Source organism: Eufriesea mexicana, unplaced genomic scaffold, assembly GCF_001483705.2.
Source record: "Eufriesea mexicana isolate 0111107269 unplaced genomic scaffold, ASM148370v2 scaffold100, whole genome shotgun sequence".
Lineage (NCBI taxonomy): Eukaryota > Metazoa > Arthropoda > Insecta > Hymenoptera > Apidae > Eufriesea > Eufriesea mexicana.
Window position 1 is genome coordinate 1,259,822 of NW_016908280.1, and position 20,123 is coordinate 1,279,944.

The following is a 20,123-nucleotide window of genomic DNA, read 5'->3' on the forward strand; positions in this document are numbered from 1 at the left end:
GCTGGCCAGCCCGTTTTTCCACCCCAGTTTCCTCCTCGTCTCCTCGGCAGACTTCTTTAATTTTTATTGTTCACCTCGGTTCCCCTATCGGGATCGCGCGTATCTCACGATCTTCCATTTGGTCGTTAGTTCAAGGAATTTAAATTTTCTGGACGTTCGATGGATACGTGTGACAAGTGGATACCTTTGATACCAATATAGAAAGAATTTCCTTACGAATCAACGCACAAAACCGGAACTGTTTCGTCCAACTATTCCATACCTCGTTAGGTCGATTCACGATAAGGAAGTCGAACGTTACATTTAAGGTTCATGGTTAATTTTCGTCGATGTTTTCCTGTCTTACGAGTCTCAACCACCAGTTACGTATTATTCTTTGCAGTGTTCGAAAGAAGTGGTTCAACGTGTGACCGACTGTGTTAATTACAGCACGTGGTACCGGAACTTAAACGGTAAGGCAAGCGGTGAGTAAATCTTCAGAATTTTCGTTAGATAATTAATTTTGTTAGAGTATACTATTACATAGTTCTCCTCGTTTAATTTCATATTTTACCCCTGTGTAACTCTCAAGCGATTGAACTATCGTATATAGAACTAGCTACTCCGAGACTAGAGTCACCTTATATACTATACTTACCTTAGAGTTAGATAAATAGCAAAGAATTCGTACTCTTCGTGTTAAGGGTTGTCGGAATTGCTCTGTAAACTTTAGGAATCGGGCAAAATTCGTTTCTCGCGCGGACAGTGATCGCAGCTCGCGGTAGTGGAGAGTAAGAATCGGTAGCCTGATTAATGCCTGACCGTCACCGGTCATCGAGATCGCGTCTGATCGGCGATAGGTCGGTGGGTTTCGCGGCGGATTCGGCTGTCGTTGACGCAGACTCCTCTGCCGAGGAGAAAGGAGAGGCAGCTACGTAGGCATGTGGCAAATTGCCGGTGCTGCCAGTTCGAATGGGCCTTTCTCTTTCTCTCTTCCTTTCTGCCGTCCAGCCGCGGAGGTGGAGAGGCGCCTGGAAGGAGAGGAGGAGCAAGAAAAGGAAGGACGAGCCGGCCGGAGGAAGAGGGCAGTTGGAAACGGCGGCCACGGAGGAAGGAGGACCGCAGGACGAGGTGGAAGGCGGCGGGTAATCTGTGATTCAAAGAGAGCGATCCATCTTGCGACATGCCAGCATTCAATCGTCGGCATTTGTTTGTGAAATCAGTCCCGAAGGACTCATCCCGTGGACCTTGTCTCGCCTCTGCGATCTTCTTCCTCCCTGTTTCGCTGGGCCATCAACGGTTCCCGAAGATAGACGAAATCCTTCGCGAAAAGTGGAAACGCTGCGTTGGCGTAGGATTCGAGAGCTAGGGGGGTTTCGTGGGGTGCAACTGAGGCGTTTGACGATAAAGGATCACGCGTGTAAAAATGTCGTTTCAAAGTCTTCATTCGAGTATCTGATATTTAACAGGATAATGAATGCGATAGTTGATAGTAGCATGCTTTTTAAGTGTATTACAAATAGAAGCAAATTTTCCTATTAGTAGTCTCAATCATTGCACTTGTGGAATAGTGGGAGGAAATTATTGGAGATTGGGCTATCGAAATGTTAATTATCGCTCAAAGTAGAATTCGATAGTATCCACGAATACTTGTACTTACTCGTGGGATTTTTTAGAACCTCTCGAGAGACCCGAGGACGGTACGCGAAATGGTAATTGAAGTAGGAAGAATCGGTGACGTCACCGTTCTCTGGTGAATGCAAAGGAAGCGAATAAAGGGAAGGAACGCATGATCGAAGCCAAGCAGGGCTAATCAGCCCATATATATTTATTCAGGGACGCGAGGGCGGATCTCGTGTCCCTTCGTCCAGACCAAACGAATGCAAAGAGCAGAAACGGAACGGAGGCGCAGCGTGGCTTAGCATTCGGAAAAACCGGAATAGATTCGTGCCTCTGATCCGTGCCAGATCCCATAAAATGACCCCAAGCTCGATCGAATGGCCTTGTTCGAGGCGCGGGAAAAGAAACGAGAAAGACAGCCGACCCCTAGGAAATTATTGCTCTCCTTATACATTCGTCCATCGAATTGGGGCTACTGCGAATAAACTAGTACCTTCTCGACTCGATATGGGGAACAGAGAAAGGAAAAAGAGGAAAACATAAGGATGTATCGAAGAAAATCTCGAATACTTGCCGATTTCGCGGAAAATCCTCACGAAACTTCGATTCATGTACTTTCCACGATTATTCGCACTCAGATTTAATTACGACAGATCGCGTGGATCGAAGAAGAATTTGATTTTAATTAACCTCTATATTCCGCATTTTATTATGTAGTTCGAGATAAAATTGCGAAAGATGTCAGGATTGAGAGAGCGATCGCCATTACAGCGCAAGGTGTTAAATATTGCTCATGTAACGTGCGATTATTTAAATATTTCGATGACGAAACACGATTTCGAGAGTATCAGGTGTCTATCAAGGTTTATTAAAAATTCTCAAGATGATTATCGCTGATTGATCAGGATATACAAAGTCACTCCGTCTTATCCGTAGAGGCAGGTGCCTGTTGGGCAGTGGGCTCTTGTTGCGAGATATAATGGTATTCGATGTACCTGTAACCCTGTACAAGCTGTGCGCAGGTATTGACAAAGTGGCACGCGAACAGCATTAAATTCCGCGGCTGTACTTTCATGGCGAACCTCATGAACGCCATAGAGTAGATAGTCAGTGCTGAAAAATCGATCAGAGAAATTTGCAAAGGTCAGAAGCGCGAGCGAGAGGCTAAAAGGGAGAAAGGAAAAACGCGGTGACGAAGGAGAGCGTGTCGTGGAAGTTTGAAACCATCACAGTGTGAAAGCGAGAAAATTTTCACGTTTTCTAGCACGATAGTCCATCCGGAATGACAGGTCTCCGTTGGACCACGTGTTCCATGGTGGCTCATTAAGAAATAAACGCTGATTCGCTGCGTTCGAGCGGCAATTATTTTATGGGCCCGTTTCTCTGGCCCTCGCCCGCCCCTCGCCCCCGCTTTGTCCCCGTTCCCTGTCCGCCATCCATGGTCGTGGTCGTCGCGATACGTGATTATTATGAGCGGCGGAACTCGAATTCCCCGAAAGGTCCAACGACGAAGCGCGGCCGCGGCGAACTCACCCAAAGTCATTTTGCCGCTAATGATTCTCGGATGCTTTTGCGTGTCGTATATGGCCGCTATGGGTATCATCCAGTTGAACACCGGTCCCCAGAAGTGCGTGCTTGAAAAAAAGAGGAAAACAAAACAGCAAGTAGTTCGTTTTCCATAAATTATTCCATTCCGTGATAGGAACGGCCAAGAGGAGGTGTGCGTGCACGATCGTATTGCAAGAATGGTGAGAACGATGTACGCTCGTTTCTTTTCCTCGCTGATCGTAAGAAAAAGAATGAATAAAAAGAAGGAAGAAGGAGAAAATGGGATATATACGAGGAAATTCGAGTATCCGAGATTACATAAGCGCGACAGGAAGGCTTTTTTCCGGAGATGCCCGACGGTAATAAAGATTTTACGACGCAACTAGTCCCTCCATCGTCCTCTTTGTTCCACATTTTTGTCTCCTCCGTTATCTCCTTCGCGGCCAATGCAAACATCGTATTCGGACGACGATATCGCGGGATTAAGCTCCTCCTCGATCGTCGAAGGCTCGATCGCGACGATTACCTCATGAAATAATTCCTGGCCTTCTGGCCGCACAGACTTCTCCTCGATCGATTTCCCATTCTCGCGACGTGTCCTCCTGTATCGGTACCACTTCCGGTAGATATCTCGAGCACTGGCAGATCCGTTAAATGCTACACCTATGTAACCTACGATCTTGACGCTTTATTCCGAATGCAATCGATCGTTGTCATCTCATCCGAACGATTTCGCGTCTCGCTCGAAATTCGCGACGCAAACTTCGCGGTGCATAAACCGCGGCGAAACGAAGAAATCGAATCGATCGAACCGTAGTATCGCTGGACGGTAGCCATCGACCGATTAATTCCGCGTCGATGTCGCTTTTCCGTGCGAGATCCTCGTTGAAAAGCGATCCATCACTCTGGCCGATCTCTCGCCCTCGACCAATTGATTTGCATAACAGTTTACACGCATAATTTATCGTCCCTCGTCGGCCATTCTTCGTCCCTCTCTCTCTCCTGCGTCTTTTTTACGAATCTCTCGAGCCACGGTAGCCACCCCCCTCATAATAAATGCACAGGTTATTATTTCGCGCGTATAATATTGATGGCGCTATGAATGTTGCATGGAGGGGTGCAAGGCGTTCGGAGCGTAGTTCATCTGGGGGTGGAAACCAGTTCGCTTATGGGGGGATATTCCGTCGCACATGCGCCGAGGACGGGAATGGTATTATTGATCTGGGAAGGGGGCGGACTATACGGTCCTCGAGTTCCAGTGGCGTGTCGCAGCCATTCTGGTACCCTCGTCCAAGGGAAACGTCCGAGGGAAAAAGAATCTGCGCGAATCTGCATGCGAAACGTCACGAATATACAAAATTTAAAAACGACTAAAAATTTTTAGTTCGTCACGATTCAATTGTTTAACTTAAGGGCACAATTTTCAGATCGTTTATACTCTGCTCCGTCCTCCGATTGTTCATCAGGGATTCAGCCTGGACTGAAATTCATAGCTTCGGTGATATATTTGGGGGGGAAGTTTGGAGAGGATAAAGAGTCGTTTTAAACTGCACGAGGGTTTCGTAAGGATGATAGAAGCTTGAGATTTTTAAGGAAGGAGCCCGTTAGCGCCAGAAATCGACGCACCTGGCTTCGCTGTTCCCTGCATATGCATTCCCGCATGTGCCACTCGCACGAGTATTTCCCCTTGGAGCAAATCCTTATCCCCGTAGGTCCCCCAGGCCACCATTCCAGCCACTCAAGAGTATTGCCGCTATTTTCCGTCTCGCGTGTTATGGCTGGTGTATTTCGCGATGCCACGGTCGCGTCGTTTACATGCGTCTCTCCCTTCTCGCGAATCCACGAGATTCGTTTTATCAGCCGTTCCGTGTCTCGATCGATCGTTCGATTTCAATCGAACATTCGCAAATTTCCTCGCTATTCGTGGTCTCATGCGTATCTTACACGTAGGGAAATTCGGGATTAATATATTGCGAGGATAAGTCGAGATAAGGAAGATACCCCATTTTGTATCTTATCGAGGCTATCTTGTTGCTCTGTTTCTTGATCGTTATAACTGTTGGGTTATATAATTCGTTGTACTTCATCCTTGAGTCTGTCGAGGAGGGTAGTAGTTTCTTCTGTTTCTTTCCCTTTTTATTAGACGGACGTATTTCGCGCAAATTGCTACGTATCGACGAGAAAACGATACAATCGCCGGTACGTACAGTATTTCATTTGTATTCGGCCGGAGGAAATGGCACGGACTTTGATGTTTCTTGCTGACGCGTCCCGAAAAGCTTTTCTATACCACCCCTCGTCCTCCTCCGGAGACTGATCTGAATGCGTCCTACGTATTTGCCGACCCCCGGTCCTCCTTTCTTCAGAATACCCGCCGACAGCCACAGTCACCCCTTGACACACGTTTCCTCTCCCTACCGCGGGTAAAAAGTCGCGGTGTGCGACTTCGAATAAACTCCAGCAATCCCTACGACAATGCTTATTGTAACCGAAGGAATATAAAAGAATAAATTCGATATAATATTTACCTCGGTACAGAGCATCTTCTAAATTCCATCCGCATCGTGGCTTCCGACTTTTCCTTTTGCTTTCTCAGGCACCGGTCAAATACGCCATCGCGAATCAATTTTGGAATTATAATTTTAAAAATGGTCCTCCATTAAACTCTTTGTTCGTTGTATCACTTTCTAGTCCACTTTCGCTACTAGTAAATCTGGAAATCGATTTAAGTCATAGTTCATTATCTAAATTACATCAGGTATTAGTACCTGTAGTATTAGCACCTCGTGTATTCGGTACAATAGGCATGAGAATGATAAATAAAGCGAAAGTAATACAAATAGGATCTTAATAATAAATTCACCATTTTATCGCTTACTTTGTACTGTATTTATTCGTATCACAGTAGTATAAAACCATTCTTGGTAAATTAGCGGGAAGTTGGATCGTTAGATCGGATTCGTACTTTTACCTAATTAATTTTTCAATGTATAGTAGTAATTTGTAGTTCTAAACTTTTAATATTTCGCATTGAAATATGTACGTCTTAGGTCACTCTTATATTTAACCCTTTGCACTCGACAATTTTTTGGCTAGAGAAGAGTAGAAAATCAAAGATTCTCTATTAAAAACTGACGACACTTTTTTGAGAGCAGTAAATAAAGAATTGTATAATAATAGAATTGTAGAATTATTTGATTTCGATACCTTGCACACTGTTACATTGCATTAAATTTGATATGTTAATTAATAACGATCTTTCAAATTTTATGAAACGGTGACTGAAGGTCACCTCTCGAGTGCAAAGAGTTAACATCGTAGAAAGGAAGTAAGGTCCCCCAGGCCACCATTCCAGCCACTCAAGAGTATTGCCGCTATTTTCCGTCTCGCGTGTTATGGCTGGTGTATTTCGCGATGCCACGGTCGCGTCGTTTACATGCGTCTCTCCCTTCTCGCGAATCCACGAGATTCGTTTTATCAGCCGTTCCGTGTCTCGATCGATCGTTCGATTTCAATCGAACATTCGCAAATTTCCTCGCTATTCGTGGTCTCATGCGTATCTTACACGTAGGGAAATTCGGGATTAATATATTGCGAGGATAAGTCGAGATAAGGAAGATACCCCATTTTGTATCTTATCGAGGCTATCTTGTTGCTCTGTTTCTTGATCGTTATAACTGTTGGGTTATATAATTCGTTGTACTTCATCCTTGAGTCTGTCGAGGAGGGTAGTAGTTTCTTCTGTTTCTTTCCCTTTTTATTAGACGGACGTATTTCGCGCAAATTGCTACGTATCGACGAGAAAACGATACAATCGCCGGTACGTACAGTATTTCATTTGTATTCGGCCGGAGGAAATGGCACGGACTTTGATGTTTCTTGCTGACGCGTCCCGAAAAGCTTTTCTATACCACCCCTCGTCCTCCTCCGGAGACTGATCTGAATGCGTCCTACGTATTTGCCGACCCCCGGTCCTCCTTTCTTCAGAATACCCGCCGACAGCCACAGTCACCCCTTGACACACGTTTCCTCTCCCTACCGCGGGTAAAAAGTCGCGGTGTGCGACTTCGAATAAACTCCAGCAATCCCTACGACAATGCTTATTGTAACCGAAGGAATATAAAAGAATAAATTCGATATAATATTTACCTCGGTACAGAGCATCTTCTAAATTCCATCCGCATCGTGGCTTCCGACTTTTCCTTTTGCTTTCTCAGGCACCGGTCAAATACGCCATCGCGAATCAATTTTGGAATTATAATTTTAAAAATGGTCCTCCATTAAACTCTTTGTTCGTTGTATCACTTTCTAGTCCACTTTCGCTACTAGTAAATCTGGAAATCGATTTAAGTCATAGTTCATTATCTAAATTACATCAGGTATTAGTACCTGTAGTATTAGCACCTCGTGTATTCGGTACAATAGGCATGAGAATGATAAATAAAGCGAAAGTAATACAAATAGGATCTTAATAATAAATTCACCATTTTATCGCTTACTTTGTACTGTATTTATTCGTATCACAGTAGTATAAAACCATTCTTGGTAAATTAGCGGGAAGTTGGATCGTTAGATCGGATTCGTACTTTTACCTAATTAATTTTTCAATGTATAGTAGTAATTTGTAGTTCTAAACTTTTAATATTTCGCATTGAAATATGTACGTCTTAGGTCACTCTTATATTTAACCCTTTGCACTCGACAATTTTTTGGCTAGAGAAGAGTAGAAAATCAAAGATTCTCTATTAAAAACTGACGACACTTTTTTGAGAGCAGTAAATAAAGAATTGTATAATAATAGAATTGTAGAATTATTTGATTTCGATACCTTGCACACTGTTACATTGCATTAAATTTGATATGTTAATTAATAACGATCTTTCAAATTTTATGAAACGGTGACTGAAGGTCACCTCTCGAGTGCAAAGAGTTAACATCGTAGAAAGGAAGTCTTCTGAAACTCATTGTCAGTGACATCCGTAATCCGCAGTCTTCATAAACCGACTGACTGGCACAATGCCTAAATGGAGATACTGCAAACAATCATCCAAGAGTATCCCAAGTCTCCAAGAGTACCCATAGTCGAAGTAGAAGAGACACCGTGAAATTTTGATGTTTTTTGATAAAAATCGTGTGGATGTCGGTGCATAGTTTCCGGCCAGATCGCTCCCTCCGCAAAAGACCAGTGACCGCCATCCTGAGCACCTCATCGTGCAGTCGATGCAAATCAGTCAGCACCCGGAGGTGCATTGTGACCGCCAGCGTGGTCAGGCCGGTTTCTCTTCCTCCTTATTTATGCACTCGCTCTCGGAGTAATTGTTTCCCTCGGAGACGATAGTCTCGCCTTGATGCGCCGCCGGACGGGAACAGGTCTCCGCGCTGAGGCCACGGATCCGCGCGTGTCAACCGCGGAAGCTCGCTGGTCTCTCCTTCTTCCTCTTCGTTTCGGCTCCCGTCAACTTCGCGGCCTCTCTCTGCCGTTTCCCGCACGGAATCCAGAGCGGATTCCACCGGCGCGGTTTTAATTGCCCGTTTCGGTCGGATTGAATCGACGCTAACCCTCGCGGGCGGCATCAATCGCGACCATGGAATTCGAGAGGGGAACGTGCTTGCGTAATTGCTACGATATGACGACTCGCGCAGCTTTCTTTTTTCGCTGCTTTAATCGACGGAGATAATCGAGCGTGTAATCGATATATGGATACGTCGAGGTTTACGTAGAGGCATCTCGCAGATGGAAGGGTGGCTTTCGATCCTTTATTTCGACTCTTACCTTTGATTTGTGGTTGTTTTAGATTGCTTTTCGATTGCTCGATATTTATATTTTGGAAATTATTGCTGGTCTACTTTCGGAAGAGGGATTGAAGTACTTGGTCTGACGAGGTTTCAGCCTTTCGTTGCGGTACCTTCGGGAAAGAAAGCGCGTTTGGTACACACGCTTGAGAACAGACATAGATGTATGTTCTTCGTTGCAACTTGGAATAAAGACGAGTCAACGTTATGGAAATAATCGTACTATTTTCTTTCATCGAAATGAAACGAAAAATCCGCGCTGTGCTCCGATAATATCGAAATGTAACGACAGGACGATGATCGGTTAACAAACCGTTCTCTTCCGACGCAGGTTACCAAGGAACCAGGCACGGGACGCGATTCTCACAAGCGGAATACCATTAATTCGTGCGCTTTTGCCCCGTTTATAATTATTGAACGATTATATTTAATCGTCCCTAAATAACATGCAATCTGCGGCCTTTTTGTATTACGTAAATTGGCGACGCAGCGTTTCCCGTGTGTAATCAAGATTGATTTAGATCGCACTTTGTAATTACGAATCGGCCTGGTCGGCACGGAAACCGGGGCGTCCATCGCGTCTCCTCTTGCGCGCGGGTGCACGCCGCTTCTTGTCTTTTTCGTCTGCTCGCGCTGCCGATTGTAACCCTCTCCCCTTTCCCCTGCCTTTGTACTCTGACAATGCTTTTAATTACCCGTTCTGCAGTCCGACCAAGCCGATCCAGCCGTGGTCCAGATCGTTTCGCTGATTGGTGTCCGGTCGATGAGACTTTATTACGAAACGTAATTACCCTGATAAAATATTCCCCGTTGCGCGGTACGTAATTGTTCCTAATTGGCCCGACCCACGATGATTAGTCGTGGCACGTTAATTAATGAATCACCGATCGATCGGACCTCCGATGTTTCGTCCCGATTAATCCACCGTGTTTCCACGAACACGGGTGTTTTCGCAGGGAGAAAATTACAATGGGGGTGGGACAGGGAGACGTTCATCCCGATACCTCTCGCCGGGTGTAAAGCGACTTGACGTCCTTGCGAGAGTTTACAGGTTCTGCTTCGATACGTCGATATCGCTTACAGTCAGGAAAATTTCCTTTTACAATTTTTCTCCGCGTGCAGACTGTCTGTTATACCTCGCTCGAAGATCGCTTTACGCGCGATACTTTGTAGTAGTCGGATGTTGCTCTAGGTAAATATTGCACGCGAACGTTGGAAAGATTTTCTGCTCCAATTAAATCACAGTTTGCGCAAAGTGCCGGAGTTTCTAGGATGAAATCAAAGCGTTCAGCGTGCAGGGAAGTATTCAGTTGTACAATAATAGATATATGAAGTTTAACGTAGGTGAAATATATACACTTATGCGAATATAAAATATAAGAGGTTTAAACACGTCCTTATGAGTTACGATACTTTAAAGGCATTCTACGCTGTTCCGGATTTGAGACTGACAGCAGGTCCTTTTAAACCCAAAAACGGACGCCTTGATGCCTGCATGGAATCGAAGGATTTTGAAGTCCATAGATCAGTATTGGCCTGTGATCATCGTTGCATGATCGTAGTTAATCTGTAACACAAAGACGTATACATATAAGGACTCGACTATGTCAAATAGGCAATGAACAGTGAAATTTTTGGAAATACGTACATCTTCTCGAATATTTATTCCATTCGTTGCTTTCAGGACATTCTTCCAGTGTCTCTTCGATCTTCATCTTCTTCGATTATAGTATCATTCGTTATAATATCACTCGTTGTGTTTCACCTGTTTCGTCAGGCTCTCCCCATTCGACTCTTGCCTGTAAGCAGAATTTCTGCGCGGAAAAGGAATATTCAAGGATGCATGGGCTCAATTCGATTCTCGGCGAATCGACGCCACGTGTAATCTGCGAAAAGTGCAATGGAAAGGAGGAGAATTATGAGAGGGCCGGCCGTGAATACGGGGCCATTATTCCACGCGATAAAGCAATTCCCCTTGCACTCACGAAATTATGTTTCTGCTATTTAGCATCGGCCAGACGTCGCCGCGGCGAGGGTGCCCGGTTCAATTCGCGCGGTGGGACGCCGAGGAATGGCACGCGAGGATCGTGCAGGCAATCGGGAGCGAAACGGAAATGGAAACGCCGATAAGATCTTAGGTTCGCGCGGGACCATTCGTTACCGTCATCGATCGATCACCGATCACTTTTGACAATCGACTTTAATCCAGGTTCCGCGAGTAGACGCGAGCATTCGCTCTGGATCTCTCCCATCGAATTCCTCGATGTTTCGGCATTTTTTTAATTAAACCTGGATTCACCGTCCCGATTGCCGTTGGACGTTTAAGGCGAAAATTCGTAGCCGGGATACAGGTTGTTCTTGCTGCGCAGGATCTATGGTTTCGTCGACGTTGCTGATCCTCAGGATGGGGGTATTTGTGTTACCATTTTCTTAGAATTCACAAGTAATTGCACTCTCTTGCGTGGAACGTTAATGGAAATCGTATCGAGCAATGGAATTCGTTAGTGTTGATTCTACTGGCCAGTAATGGGCACCGGTGATTACTTACTCGAATTCGTGCCTGTTAACTAGCTGTACAAATGGTGTCTACGTGGTGATTAATTTAGTGATCTCACTTACAAGGAGAGTGCAAGTCCTTCGCGTCATTGATTTAGTTGAAACTTTGCAGATTTGTAGATTTAGTCATTCAGTTCAAGAAAATGCACCATTATAAGGGCAACTACTCCATAGTCTTTCAGATATTTATGATTAAAACTTTAATATTTTTAACTACAGATTTCTTCTAAATAGTTATCGATAGTTAGCAAGTGGCATTGTGGTCTAAAGGCAACTTCTGAGAATTGCCACCAGTATGGTAATTTTTGGATATCGCCATTAGGCCACAAGAGCAATTGACAAATATTCGAAATAAATCTGTAATTAAGGCAATAATAAAATTCTAATCATAGATATCTCAAGAACTATGGAGTAGTTGCCCTTACAATGATACATTTTCTTCAACTGGATGACTAAATTTACAAATTTAGAAAGTTTCAACTAAATCTATGACACGAAGAACTTGCACTATCCTTGTTAGTGGTTAGTTTGTTCAGAATCATTCTTGAGCCTTATTTGGCTACTGTATGAATCTTCAACTACAGTTGTGGTTCCAACTACTTCAATTAGTCGTGAAAATCGTCTGCCTGGGAAGAATATTCCAAGGGACCGAAATAGGATTTCAATATAATAAAATAGCAGAAGGAATCAAAACTGGGGTTTCGATAATAATTTCAAAAATAAAAAGAACAGTATAGAATAAAATTCCTTCAAATGAAAATAGGGATTCTGGTTCATTTTTGCTTTAGCATGTCCGATATTTATTAACATCGTGTATAGCGGCAGGAAGTCATGGTTTCTTTTCCCATTGACCAGACCGCTTTCCATCCTCCTAGCTCATCCTTCTTTGGAAGTAATCACAATATGTATGAGAGGCGAGAAGACAGAAATCCGTCGAGATGCGAGTGAGCCTCGCCTAGCACTCAGTTTTCTCATCGGAATTGCAAGCAGCTCTACTTCCACCGCGAACTACGTACATTATTCCAATATCATCGCGTTATAATTCTACATAATTCTACGCAAAAGCTGCACGAGAGTATCGGGTGTGACACCCCAATCCAAGAATCATCACTGGATCGTCCGTAAACAATTTCTCAAATCTTTGTCGAATATCCAAAATATTTTCCGGATATTTAATTTCCATAGTACTCGGATAGACAGTTCACTCGAAATTATTATTTTCTATTAAGCCCCGTTGCCATAAATATGGAGTCCGGTTTAAGGGGTGGTCTAGGCGGGGCGAATAATATCCGGGCTGTTTTCCTTAGCTCCGTTGAATTATTATACGATTCATGTTTCGAATTGACTCACAAAATACAAAAGCGGAAGGAGAGAAATGTTATTGTACGCCGGCGGGGCCATCAATGGAAGAAGCTGCGGGTCTGATATACCTCCGAGGTAAAACCTTGTATTTTTACAGGATTGCGCCCGACTTTTACGTCCGCGCGGATGAATATTGGACGAACGCGTATCGCGAATGGACCTGCGCTGTTTTCGTTTTCATACGACGTGTTTCGAAACCTCCCGTGACTTAACTACCCGCGGTGAATCCTGGTGATCCTCTTTATTCCTTGCCGCGAAAGAGATATACGCGAAAGATAAACGATCCGCACATCGACGGTCACCGAAGATTTTTAATAAACTTGTCCCACCGGGAAAAGACGATGGAACAATTTCGTGGAGAAAAGATACAGCGATATAGATTGTCTTTCGTCGAAAGATATACTCGTACGTTTCGATAACCAATGAAGATCGAGATCCAAATGATTGAGACGACAAGGTGGCCAATTTGGCAGGGTTACACGAGACTGCGAGAGCTCCATGGCGCATTCTGCTCGGCCACTTTTGTCCAAAATGTCACCGTTTAAGAATCCAATATAGTCCGGGCGAAAGGGCAGCATTGAGTGGAAGAGAGGGTAATTTGACTCCGGAATTTCTCGAGCTCGCCGTGGAACATCGCCACCCCCTGTCGCCCTCTCTCTCCTTTCTTTTCCGTCCGCCTTTGTGTCTCTGTGCTATAAGGATAACGAGGATCTTTGGACTGGTAAAACGAGACCGAACGATCCTATTTCCACGATTACGTTAAAACGTCGATTATATTTCTTTCTGATAAAATCGATCCCTGTCGATGGAGCGAGAAACTGCCTCTGCTCTGCGACCCCTGGAAAAGAGGGGGCTCTTCCTTGATTCTCTCTTTGTGAATTTAAATTTGCAAATTTCATACTGCAAGTACTTTATTCCGTTGGATATGATATTCACACGTCGCTCTCGTCTATTGCGTAAAACCTTTCGTGGTCCGCTCCTCGAGTTTTTAAAGGTGGGCCCCCTTTGTTAATTCGCCGCGCATCGTTTTGAGACTTATCACTGCTACGTGCTCATCACACACGCCATCTTATCGGTAACCGGAGCTCGCATACTCTTACATACTCTTACAATATTCCAATATTCGAATTTTGCTACTGCATAATCCCACGAGAATTTTGTCGTCCTTTCTCCCTCGAAACAGGGATCAACCCCCGTGCTACGATTCTTCGAAAAACTAACATGTTTGACTTTGGTGCCCCGAGTCCGACAGTCTCGTTGAGTCTAACGATGTCAAGAAGGAGAGGAACGGTCGAAGAAACAAGGAATCACCCGATGGAATCGCCCTCGGTCACCCTCTTTTCCATCGGGGTCCCTCAGCCTTCGCGCAGTTACAGAAATTAAAGAATCCAGAGTGGCGCGGGTCGTCATCGGCCGATCTCTGCTCGCGATAGTCTCGATTTGATACAAAAGGATCTTCCAGGAGGGAGTCCCCTTTCTGCAGCTGGAGGGTGCACGCGGTTGCGTTTAAAGCAAGGGACACGCCATCCCCTCCGTGGGAGGGTCGACGAGGACCTCGACAAATATTTGGTTAGTCTTTGATGGGCTTCGAGAAAGTACAAGCGGTGGATACCGTGGTTGCTTTTCGGACGAGGACAGCTTGGACTGGAACACGTCGCTCCAGCGGGGGTGGAAAAGCGTAGAGACGCGGAGGGAAGGTCGTGGCAAGGTTCGGACCAGCCGCGGGGAATGCCGGGCATTTTTATTGGTTCCAGCTCGCTCCTCGAAATTCGGCAAGCCGATCGACTGGATGGCAAACGAATCCGATCTCGCGTCTACCTGTCTGTGTCCCTTTGCCGGGATGAATCGGACCGATTCGTTAATTTCCAGAGCCTGTGATCCCTTTCTGGCTTCTTGTTCTTGTATATCGCTGCTGGGTAGCTGTTGAGTCCGGTGATGCCTCTGGAATCACTGTACGAATAAAATAATTGAAAATTTTTACGTCTTGGTTTTGTTGTCAATAATCCGTGTTCGATAAGAATAATTCCAACTATATCAACGATTATAGACCTTCTGATCCTCTAGAAAATTACTATGTCGATGTAGCGTTAGGATACGTCTCAAACATACTTGGCTAAACTCTTTGGGGCACTCTGGGATTAAGTGTCCCACCTTTTTGATGCACCATAATGCATGGTGGGACATTTTTATATACATATGACAGTCTATGAAGGTTCTTGATATAATTTATTCCCGTACTTTCCGAAGCATTTTGAAAATCTCTTAACAAAAAGAACGTTTGCAAATTCTTCACGTCAATCTGTATTATAGATATATATTGATCTAGGTGTTGCTATGACAAACATGATCAGACGTATTTCTAGCTATTCAGCAGCTGTTTAACTCTTTGGGGTACGCTGGGATTAAAAGTGTCCCATCTTCTTGATGCACCGTGCAGGGTGGGACATTTTTAGCACTGCCTCGAAATATTGCAATAGTTGTATGAGTATAAGTTTATATTGCGTCTTATTTACGTAGAGCAGTTGGTAATATCTTCGACAAATGTTATAAATGCATTCGCTCGTGTTGGCAACATTCAACATGCCAGTACAGGTTCATCGATTGTTGCAAGCGGAAGGTTTATTTCGAAAATCTTCTTTTCCTGGTTTTATGTTTCCACAGTATGCGATTTCTTTATTGGTAAAAATATACCAATTTTCTTTCATTTAAAATGCAATAAAATTTCTGTGCAACATGGGTCTATTTTATTATCCGAAATCCCGTGCCGCAGAGAGTTAAGAGTCGCGTGTGTTCGAGTTCTCTGTGTACCATGACTCCGTAACCAAGAGAAGCAATCCGTTAGATTCGGTGCGTGTAGCAGCAATTAGACACCTTGCGATCTTCATAAATTTACAACGCAGATGAAACGTCACGGTATATTCTTTTCGAACACAGATTACACTCTTAGCATAAGATTTACCTGTGTCTCCGCTGTCCGATGGATGCAACTAACCCACGTTGCACTCGTAAATTACTCACGAGTCAGCAGTCAAACTCGGACACGAATGGAGGCCAGAAAACCAGGACTCTTCTCAGCTTCTCAGCTGATACAGACCTCGAAGTCGCGCGTGCACGTTAAAAATTTCCATTCCACGAAGACCGTCGAAAGATCGAGGCATAGTCCTCCGCCTCCCACGACCCGATCGCGTCCACCGATCCCCGGCGTCCGTCCCAGGCTCGTTGGCTCGCTTTTCTTCGGAATTCCATGAAGACCGCCATTGATTGATTCCTTGTTAATTAAAGGCCCCGTAGGAACGTGCGCTGGTAGCTGTCGCGCGCGGGGGAATACGGGGAATCGATCGTGTAACAAGAAACTGCCGTGATCGGGGAAAAAGACGAGAGATCCTTCTGTCTTCCCTCTTTCTCTGCCTCCCTGCACCACTTCCAGCCCCGTTGACGAGCGGATGTTCTGCATAAGTCGCGTACAACATGAATATTCATGGGGACGATCGGGCCAGAGCAAAGAAAACGGCCGATCCAGCGTGGAATCCGTCGAGAAGAAATCGGATCGCGAACTTTCGATTTCTTCTCGAGCCTGCCAACGTCTCTGCCTCGTCCTGGTCGCACGACGATCACCGTCGTTGGATCGAGACGATTTTAATAGCTGTCGAGAATTTCACGTACGCCTCGCGCTCGATAATCGCGACGCAAATGCGATCGAGGAATCTCGGCCCCGGATGGATCCTTAATGAGTACGCTTCGGATTCTTGGCACGCCTCGAACTGATTCGTCCGTTTATCGTATCGGTGTCGTACGTTTTCATATCGATTATACCGTTGTGTAGGTACCGCGTACTTATTACTTGACCTGGTATCGATTAGATTCTGATTAAGTTAATTATTCGGACGTCTTCGTCGCTTTTCACAGGTTCGTGCTAATTGGTTTCGTCTTCGAATCGAACATTCGACTCTCGGGGATTTGAAGTTCAGGTTCGAAGTTCTTCAAAGTCGAAGGGTGCTTTGGAAAGGGAAGAATAATTTAAAAAAATTCTTAGATCGGTAATTATGCGAACCGATCTCGCAGAATTCTATGTAAACATACCTGAGGATTATACTCGTAGGAAGTGTGGTGTCTTAAAACACGCGATCCTAACCGGAGGAATGGATAAACAGCCGTAGAACCGTACGAAAAGGGAAACGATGACAAGTGTAAACCTTCGTTACAGAGGAATTCCTCGCGATCGGCGAGCCAGATTAGCGTGTTTCGCGCGACGTAACGCCATTATTATCGCCGGCATTTTTCCTCGCGGCTTACATAAACGGAGTTCTTTCGCTCGTTGAGCATCGGTAATTAATGGAGAGCACGGTGACGAACCGTTCACGCGGATGAATTATTCACCGATCGATTCTGTACCAGTGCAACACTTGGTACCGCGGCATTGTTCCCCTGTTCCGTCGATTCCCACGTTACGTAAAATACGGTGAATTTAATGATGAGAAAGGAGATAAATCCCGCGCTGAAAAATTTGTTACCCCTCCCGCTCTTTCCTTCTCTCCCGTCTCGCCCGTTCTCCTTGTAGCCGCGGTTAGAACGCCGATCGAGCCGAACAATCGTTCCTCGGCGACTTGCGGCGAACTATGCGTCGCGATCAGATGGAATTCGTTGTACGTTATTCGGTAGTTAAATACCGCTCGTTTCGAGTCCAGCAACATTTACAGCTGTCCGCGAATACCGACCGTTCCGATTTATTCATCCAGAGATCCGCTCCTTCCTTTTATCGCCGTTTAAAGTCGCGCAACTCTCGAGAACTCGAAGGATGATAATTTATACCTTACTGGTTATCTAGGCAATTAATACACCGTGAATTTCATGCATATTTTACTGGTGATAGTATGGTTCGGTTGACTGTAGTATTTAATCGTTGGACGGCGGATGACCGGTCCATGGTAGCGTTATCATCGACGCCATGTTGGATTTCTAACGCGATCGTTGGAAAAAATAAATTTGCGATGCGTTTAGAAATTTGTAGATAGTTGCAACAGGGTGTGCATCACGATTGATCTATCTTTGCTAACAAAATTGATAGTACAGGTAGCCCTCCTACAACACGGTATTCTATAACACGGTTTGGCACCAACACGATAAGGAAATTGCAAAAGCCTTTGTACAACACTGTATTTCTACGTGAGCAGTGACGACGAAGAAATTTATTAAATTAAAATTGCGTTAAATTAAAATAATATTTTCGTTTATTTCTTTGTTTTGCGTTGTACATACGTTTATATTTTCAATAAAAATTAAGTTGTCTATGTAGAATTAAAGAAAAAACTTGTTTCCAGTGAGTTTTCGAAACGTAATCCTGCCTATTTGTACTGGCTCTGGGTCTCATACAACACGGTTTCACATAACACGGTATTTCCTAGGAATCTATCTACAGTGTTATAGGAGGGTTACCTGTACTAAAAATTTTGCTGCTATGAGGCTTGACATTCGCACAGTATCGATCTTCTAGTTACATCTCAGAGATTCGATAAAAATTGTCAAGTTCCGTCGTCCATCTTGGAATCTCCAGCTTCCGATATCAACCTTCCATTTTCGTTTCTATTTTCTGCAAATACCAGTTGTCACTCGCAGAAATTGAAGTGTCATTTACCCAGGCTGTTTTACATGTGCAAGACGTCGCGAAGATTTACAAGTTTCGTCGTCCATTTTGAAGAAGCCGTGGCCTCGAGCCTCAACCTTTGGGCCGTTCGTGTGGCATTCGATGCGGGTCAAACGTTCATTTCTTCATTCATCTAACTTCCACGAAGGCCGGTAATTGCCACTCCTCTCACGACCGCGAAATTTGAATGTTAATCCCGCCATTCGTCACTGAGACGATCGACGCGTATAACACGTCGGGATTCCATCGATCGTACGAGGAGAAATGCGAATGCTCGTCGCTCTCTGCTCGTCCTCTTAACGAGCGAGCCGATCCGGCCGCGAATTCGCTAAAAACCATATTACCGCCGGTGATAATAATTCCACGAAGGGGAACAATGACGAGGCCCGCGTTCCCGACGCTGCACGAGATTTAATCGTCGCGCGTGGATATGAAATCTAATGTGCCCTCTAAGTATCCCGCTTGAAATCACGACTTGTATATTAATCGCGGCTAACGCGCGTCGTGACCACGTTTTGAAATGGCGCGCGCTCGCGCCAATCGGGCGAAGGAGTCGGGCACGGAGGGAGGGGATTAAGGGAAAAAAAAGGGAAAAAATTGGAAAAAGAAGGAAGAAACCGGAGCGATTTTCTTCGCTGGCAGTTACGAAGAAGCGAGGCTGCCCGGGACTCGTATTTAATCGTAGACGTTTCACCGTGAACCGGTCACGCTAATACGTTCCGAGAAGCGGGATCGACCGGCAGCAAATTTTCGCACTTTTTACGGACACGCGGCTCGAACGTTTTTCGCCCTGCGATGCGATATGAATGACAACGGCCTGGGAACCGGCTGTTCCTCGAGGAAATCGAAATCGACTTCCTGTTTCTGGAACGGTACCCTCTCGATTCACCGTTTTGGAATTCGGCGTAAATCGCGCGTAACATTTGGTAACGGGATTTTTCTATTTCCTTTCCTTTTCTATTTTACCGATCCGAAAGAGATTGAAATTTAAATTTCCGCGGGAATTTGAATTTTGTATATTCCAATTTTATTGCTATGAAAAATTCGATTGTCGATAGGGGAAACTATATACTGGAAATATACTGGAATATACTATTTTAAATTTACGTATAATATCTTGTTACATACGTGAAAAGAGATGAGATGCAAATTTGTATTTGGATATTGAAATTTTGCTGCTCCAAAAGTTCGTATGCCGAAAGAATATAGGGATTAATTTATCTTGCAATATTTGGTGTCATTTAATCCTTTGCACCCTTTGAGGGGCGACTCTCAGTCGCCATTTAATCGGGTTCTAAAAATCGACGTTAATTAATATATCATGTTTAAAATTACCCAACGATGGGTGGAATGTCGAAATAAAATAATTCTGCGTCTTAATTTGCATACGATTTCCTATTTTTAATAGTAATTCACTTCGAATTACTATTTTTCTATAATGAAAAAATCGCCGAGTGCAAAGGGTTAACCCCCTATGGATACGACAATTTAGGGGTGTTTTACATTTAAGCAGGGAATTAGACGGTGAACGTTGGAATTGTTCGCGAGTAGAGAATTGGTTTGTCGAGAGAAACCGTACGCCGAAGGACTATAGGGGATTTTTATCGAGAAGTGCATTTTCCTC

At 44.6% G+C, this 20,123-nt stretch overlaps 1 protein-coding gene across 1 annotated transcript; it reads right to left on the bottom strand.

Annotated features, from left to right (window-relative positions):
* Positions 1-2,515: 2,515 nt before the first annotated feature.
* Positions 2,516-3,732, bottom strand: LOC108554923 (mitochondrial pyruvate carrier 1-like). The gene is made up of 3 exons (XM_017910341.1): positions 3,674-3,732; positions 3,133-3,233; positions 2,516-2,712 (listed from the first exon to the last, which is right to left on the bottom strand). Exons 1-3 carry the CDS (start codon positions 3,730-3,732, stop codon positions 2,516-2,518), a joined length of 357 nt encoding a protein of 118 aa, XP_017765830.1.
* Between the last annotated feature and the right edge of the window lie 16,391 nt (positions 3,733-20,123).